This window comes from Rhagoletis zephyria, unplaced genomic scaffold (assembly GCF_001687245.7).
Source record: "Rhagoletis zephyria isolate East Lansing unplaced genomic scaffold, Rhagoletis_zephyria_1.1 Rzeph_scaffold_04403, whole genome shotgun sequence".
NCBI classification, from domain to species: Eukaryota; Metazoa; Arthropoda; class Insecta; order Diptera; family Tephritidae; genus Rhagoletis; species Rhagoletis zephyria.
The window spans coordinates 1-7374 of record NW_016161486.1 but is presented as its reverse complement, the minus strand read 5'-3'; the positions used below and the strand labels follow the sequence as shown (position 1 = coordinate 7374).

The window sequence follows — 7374 nt, the reverse complement described above, 5'->3', positions numbered from 1 at the left end:
ACTGACGGGGTTAAGCTTTCGATGCTTCCTCCTCGTAAAATAAACGCAGTAAAAAGTTAACTATTTAAATTGATGAATAGTTTTATATCAACTTTTGTGAACCTCTGTTTATGTATTTTTGTACAGCAAAATTTTAAGCTATAATAAACAATTTTTTAGTATGTTATTAGTTTTGATTTTTTTTTTGTGTAGGTGTGTAGTCTGTGTCGTTAAAGTTTTAGAGCAGTTATTCAAGTTTTTCTTAAACAAATCTTTGAAAAAAGTTAAAAAAGCAGCGTCAAATATTTCATTATTCCGTTGAAATAAATTTGTAATATTTTTATGTAGATTTTTTAAGCTTAAACTGTTTTGTCATCTGAGGTGATTTTTTTCAAAAAATTCTTTAAGAAACTATTTCTATTCATAAAAAACTCCATTTTTAGAGATATTTTCAAACCGGTCCAGCTAACGGAAATCTTAATACTTTTTCGAAATATTTTGGTGGAAGTCTTAAAATACAATATTTTTGTAATACAGCTGGAAAAGCGCAACTTTTTTTGCTGATGCTAAGTCTAATTTACATACAAAGCTTACACTACAGAGCACAAATATTTCGACGAATTTATAACCTCCTCCGTTTTTGGAGGCGGTTAAAAATTACAGCACCATTCGCACTTACAAAAAATTTTTTTGCTGCTAGCAATTACACGCACCCAATCAATTTTTTTTGCCCACATTCTAGATTAGCGCCAAATCAAAGACTCTGTTACGTGCGTAGCATACATATTCAAATTTAAAACAAATTCTTATCACATTCTCTTAATTTTTCCCTATAAACTTACATTCTTACAAACCCAAGTTCTAAAACTAAACGCAAAAAATAGATTCACACTAACACTTTTTTACACTTCACAGGCGAACCGGATCCATTGGTTAACTGCACGCTACTCAATCAAACGTCGACTGGCTTTCAAATTGAATGCATCGAAGGCTTCGACGGCGGTCTACAGCAGGATTTCATTATGGAAGTGTATGTGAATGGAACGACACGCCATCCAAAAATTTACAAATCAAAGTGAGTAGATTGTATCCACGCGCCACTCGCTATGTGTGTGGCCCAAAATCAAAGTCATCTGCACCTCACCGATCTCATTCCTTATCCTGCCTGCTACGTGCCGCTCCCAATCACCCATTGCAATTCCCTCTATTCGCGCTCAAATTGTGTTGAATGACCACTGGCAGCTGCCAGTTCCATCTACATTCGTCCATATATTGGCGAGTCACAATTTTGCAGTGCTTTTGGGCGGCTGAAGTACGCCGAAAATCCAAAACAAAAAATGTGCGTTATGTGACGCTGGATTTCACTTCAATTGCAGCATTTGTGACGCTCTCAAGCACTTTCATCCGCCTTTTTTCATTAATTTTTCAAATCGGTTTCTATTGCTTCACTTTGTCTCTTCTCTTTTTCATTTTACGCTACGTCATGCTCGTTTGATCGTTGAATGGCTGGCTTTTTTGCTGCTGCTTTGCTTGCTGGCCACCACTGTGCTGTCACTTCTATATTCGACTGTGAATTTTCAAATGCCTAAAATTCTAATTTTGCGTGACGACGATGATAAAAAACACAAATTCCACATGAATACAACAACAATGAACGGTTTGAATACATTATAGAACGCCTTACTTTGAAGTGCGTGGGCTGGTGCCCGGTATCGGTTACAATGTATTCCTGGTGGCGCACAATACAAAAGGACGAAGCAATGCAACAATTTTGCAAGTTTATACACTCAAAGATCCTGAAAAACAAACGGGTGAGTTATAAGTGATAAATGAATTTTGAATGAGTGGCATACATATTTACACACATGTTGAGGAATAGAATTTATCATTATAACAACATATTAAGAATATTAGTAATTATTTTTAAGTTTTAGAATTCAAGAAAGCTGAAAATTTGAAGAAATAGTACTGAAAATCAATTTTATACATATATATCGTCGTTTAAAGTACAAAACTGCGTTACTGACATTTTTTGTCAAAAATTCGATTTGCTCACCGAAGCTCTTGGCTCAAGCCTATCCATTCGTCCTGAAATATACTAGCCAGAAATGCGATTGCTTTATAAAAAAGAGAACAATTTTGAAATATGAGTGTTTTTACTCTTTACAAAATAATTTATACAACCTCAGATACGCGGTTTTGTACTTTAAACGACGATATGTATTTATTTATACAGTAGATATACGCTATATAAGGTCCTCAGGAAATCTACATTGTAACTTTAGGAGCTAAAATAATGTATGTGCGTATGAAGTTGAGCAGAGAACGAAACCTTTGCACATTTAAAAACCATTATTTACATAAATTATAAATTCCCCATTAAAAGTGTGGGAAACACTAACGCTATCAAAAATAGTTTGCTTTAGCTAGGACTGCTACAATGGTCTGTTTTTGATATATGAATTAAATTTCGTCACCAAAATAAATATTGATGAATATTTATACTTCAACAATATACTGCAATTGTTCAAGCCGAGAGTCGTCAGACCAAAAACTGCTTTTCACCTGTCTCGGTGTCTGTAATCAAATCTTGCAACAAATTTTTAAACAACTTGTCGATGAGCCAGAGACTTGAAACTTCTAACTTAGCTCAGAACCCGATGACAATGCAATATGAAAAGTGAATTGATTCACTACATAACTCCACGAAAAATTTATCCGATATACGGTGCGACCCGTATATGTAGACCTTTCAAATCTTTGTGAGAAATTCTAAAAATACAGAAAGGTTCCGAAAACTCGAAAAATAACTTAAGGAATCTGGAAAGATTCGAGTTTTAAATCTTGAGAAAACTAAAAAAAAATAGAAGGAAACGAAAAGTCATAAAAAAATTAAGATCGAGTCGATGTATCCATCTCGAATGGTACATACTTCTTACCCACTACTACCAGTTTGCGTAATATACATATTCTTACCTTGCCTCGTCTATCTCATCTGTGGAAGAACATTTTCCATAGATGGACCGAACGTACCATGTATATGTGCTCAAATCGTAGTCCTTAAAACGTTTGCATTGTTCGTCGTCAAAAGAAGGGGTATTTTGAATTTTTCATTAGTAGCAGGTTTCAGGTGGCAGGTCCCAAAACTAGCGCATTATCAGATCCTCTGACCTTTTGACCGCTGCAAACCTGTAGACTTCTGAAAATATTTAAATTGAGGTCATTGGAATCGCTCCTAAAGTTCGATATCTTTCTGTCCGCACCAAAGGTGGTAAACGTTACCCAAGTCCGCAAACTCGGACTCGAGAGTAGGAATTGATTTCAGTCGAGCATCTACAACTGCAGCCAAGAAGCTTCACTGGACCCCATTAAACCCCAGAATGTAAATAAACGATTTTTCTATTCCTGGTTAAAATTATTTCTTATGAGTGAAAATAGGCGAGCAATAGTTGCAGGTCAATACAAAGCAAGTTCTGACACTTTTATTATTCTTTGTGAACAGTTTTCAGCCGGAAATTATAAGATACTTTACTAAATTTACTTTAATTTTTGAATTTTTTAGTCGTTATTACTTACAAAAAGGCTAAATTTGACACACTGCCACGTTATTATGAACTTTCAACTGTAACTAGTATTGTTTCTACGCAATTCAACCACAGTACAATGACTAAAACAAAAGACAAAAGTAAGAATATCATCTACCCAAAGTTCCCATTCGAGCAATCAATCATACGCATACACACATTCTTCTGTACATATAAATAAGCCTTAGTATTGAAACAAATGTAGTAACCGAGTCCTGTAGTGTTAGCCAATCAGCCACTTTGCCTACAAAAGCATACCTAAACAATGCATTAACAATGATTCCTATCTTTTTTTTTATCGCTACTCCCGGTAAATGCATACATACATACATACATATGTACATTAGTATCGTATTTTGTCGCTACTGTTATAGACCTCTCACTCGCCTATGCGCCCGTAATCGAGGATATCCGGCCATTTCTCGGCATTCTGGTCGGCATTGTGGCCAGCATTTTCCTGGTGGCGCTCATCATTGTCATCATTGTCCGTATGCGCGGCTCATCTGGACGCGATCGCAATAACTATTCGCATCCATCGGCGGCCAGTGGGCGTGGCAACAATAATGGCAGCGTCAGCATCGGAACACTGCACAATGGTCAATCAATACAGGATATACGCATCGGTCGGGACACCTGCCATGTGACGAGCAGCCTGGATAGTATAGACAAGAACCCGGACATTATACCACAAGGTGGGTTGGTTAGCACAACAAAAGGTACTATAATTACAGTCACTTTAACGTGGGTGCTGTAGGGTGCTAATGCACACAGTTGAGGCTGTACAGTAGTTTACACAGCAGCAGCAAATGCTAGAATACTAATCGTGAATAACTGTCATCCTACATACCGTTAATATGTACATTCTTTTATTTTTGCTCTATTTCGTGGGCGCGTATGTATGTACATATATGTGTTTAGATGGCCGCGACGATGATGAAGAATGGACCACCAAGGGACATAATCGCGCTTATGCAACTGCGGCGTTAGCGGAGCAGAACGCCGTCATCACCTCGTCGTCGTATGATCACATAATGCCAACATATGCCATTGTCGATAAGAAGGCATCGACGAATCATTTGCAACAATTTCAACAGCAGCATCAGCAACAACAACCACCGCCGCCGTCGCATGGGCAGTACATTCACTACAATGCGCTGATGCCAGTGAGCAAAATGGGCGGCTATGCCCAACAACAGCAGCAACAGCAGCAACAGCAGTCGCATCAGCAACAAAACAAGGTACGTACATACCTGAGCAATAAAGCTCAAAGCGAATTCAAACCATGGCTGAAACAAAAGCCAATTGAAACCAAATAGGCCTAACTATTATCGAAGCGCTAATCCAGAGCACAACAAAAGCATAAAATTTTCCAAAGCAATTCCAAAACGACCAACATGGGTTCAAGCCAAAGTTTATTTATGGCTGCATGCAGCTTACGCGAGTGGCAGCAGAAATTTATCGCCTACGCGAACAAGTGTCGCACATTATGTTCCCGCCAAAACGAATGTGTTTGTTTGCATTGATTCGCTGCTATTCGATTTCGTTGTTCTATGGTTTTGCTGCTATTTGGAAAATTGATAATCCCAAAGTTTTGGTCATTGTTGGAATGTATTATGCAACGTGAATGCGGTTACTTGCGAATGGTATTCCAATGTTCAAACAATAACTTCCCAAATACCGATGCTGGCTGGCTCATTGTGCGAGCGAAATTGATATCTCGTTAAGAATAATGCATCCTTTGGCCTTTGAATTGTAATACTAGAGTTCACTCTTTGATGCGAAATTGTGTGCGTTTGAGTGAAAGTGCGAAAATCGGCAGTTTTTTACAACAAACATATAGCAGCGTTATGGCGTTGTTTCGCGCAAACGACAGCAATGTAAAAAAATGAACAAACGCTAATTATTGCCTTTCGCATTTTCTCATCAAAGAGTGAACTTTACGAATGAGTTATTTTTTCCTTTTTATTATATACATAAAATATGTAAATATATGTATACTAAGGCAGGATTCATGCATTTCAGCAAATTATTCGCAGTCATTTCATGAGTATTTAAAATAAATTCCTTTACAATCCAAATGCCCTAATAAGATCAGCAAGTTCTAAAGAAAAGAGTTGGTAAGCGTATTATATTTTTCATATGATAAGCCGCTCTGGACATTTCAGTTTGTCGCCTCTTTATCTATGTACAGCTTAGAAAATATGAATAGGGAAGAGACACTTTAACATTCTTTGGCTATTTCCCTTTCCTTTATATATTGTTTATTATTTTTTTATGGAAGTGTTTATTTATTTATTTTTTGGTCTAATAACAATTATATTCAAAAAATTTTATTGAGCTTGAGGCCGTTTTAATGAATTACTAAAAATCAACGTGATTTTCCAACGTCAAAAATTTTCACCCTCTCCTACTAAAATTTAATTGGCATAAAACTGTATACATAAAAGTTTTGTTAAATTTCTAAATCAAAAGTTTAAAACTTCTGGGTGTAATTGCTAAAGTTTGTTGAATTTTTATAATTTTTATGCGAAGTTTAAAATGTGGATTTATATCGTGCCCTGAGCGCCAAAACGATGTAAGCGAAATTTTTTTCAGATTTTTTTTTGGTTCAGAAATGTTCCTAGAGTATCTAGATGCATTTATGCATTGAAAATATAATAAAAAAAACTATCGCTTACATCTTTTTGGCGGTTAGGGCTCGATATGATGCTGATTATGTAATGTGCTAGACTTTAATAAAATAAAAATAGCCAAAACTGGTTAAAATGTCACTTAACTTAATCAGCTGACCACAAGTGTAATTCCGCAAGCCTTTGCATGACCTCCACCCTTTTGACATATGCATGTCCCCTTATACCGTTGGCCGCCACAAGCGTATTTTTAACACTCTTTCTATTGCACATTCAAATCCACGACAGTTTAAATTAATAAATTGCACTAAAAAGTGGAGGCACCTACCCCCGTAAAGGAATAATATGTACTATATTTCAACTTCAACAAGCTAAATGAAAAACCTATAAGAGATTTTTGATTTTTTTTCCCATAATTGTATTCAATAACTATATCAAAAGAATATAAAAAACTTTATATATATTCATTAGTTTACACCAAGATAATTTAATTGTACCATTATGTTAATATTTTTACACAAAATATTTATATGTGCAAAGCATCGAGCTGTAGGTTATCGATTACTTTAAGAAAAGTTTTAACGATAGTGTTATTTGTTAGAATTTGATTGTATTTCTTTTGCTTTGTAACAGTGTAAACAGAATCAAATCGCTGAGCGAACTTCTTCGGAAGAAAGTTCGCTGCCAAAATTAAAACACGCTGCAGTATATGAAATTGCACACATCCAAAGCGGCAACGAATTTCGTCTGACGCCATATCATGCATGGCCGTAATCGTACATAAATAATATTTTTTATTCTATATTCCATTACTATATATATAGAACAGGTCCCTGAGAATTGATCTTACTTGTTATTCAAAAAATGTATAATCCTGTAATATCACGCAGAATTAACTATGATTGAATCTAAACCCTAGAATAATGATTGAAAGCTCCGAATAAGTCGAGAAAAACTCCGGTTGTGAATTCCTTGTAGTGCTTACCTATTCTGCTTTCAAAACCAAATTGTAAATAGCCCAGCAAAAAATCGGTAATCGCGTTATAATGCCCTCGAATCATCATTGTATTTATTTCACTTCTTTGTTTCATTTCGGGGAATGCAAAGTAGAATGTCCTGCAATGTTTTTTTCCTTTCGCTTCTTTGCTTCATTTCGGGGAATGCAAAGTAGAATGCTGCAT

At 35.9% G+C, this 7374-nt stretch overlaps 1 protein-coding gene across 1 annotated transcript in view; it reads left to right on the top strand.

Annotated features, from left to right (window-relative positions):
• LOC108370691 (uncharacterized) overlaps positions 1–4801 on the top strand; it is a gene marked incomplete at its 3' end in the record, with an annotated part of 27841 nt that extends 23040 nt beyond the window's left edge. The window contains exons 5-8 of the mRNA XM_017626072.1: positions 895–1054; positions 1654–1790; positions 3938–4255; positions 4482–4801. Of these exons, the coding sequence (XP_017481561.1) occupies positions 895–1054; positions 1654–1790; positions 3938–4255; positions 4482–4801 (935 nt within the window). The remainder of the gene's footprint in view (positions 1–894; positions 1055–1653; positions 1791–3937; positions 4256–4481) is intronic.
• Between the last annotated feature and the right edge of the window lie 2573 nt (positions 4802–7374).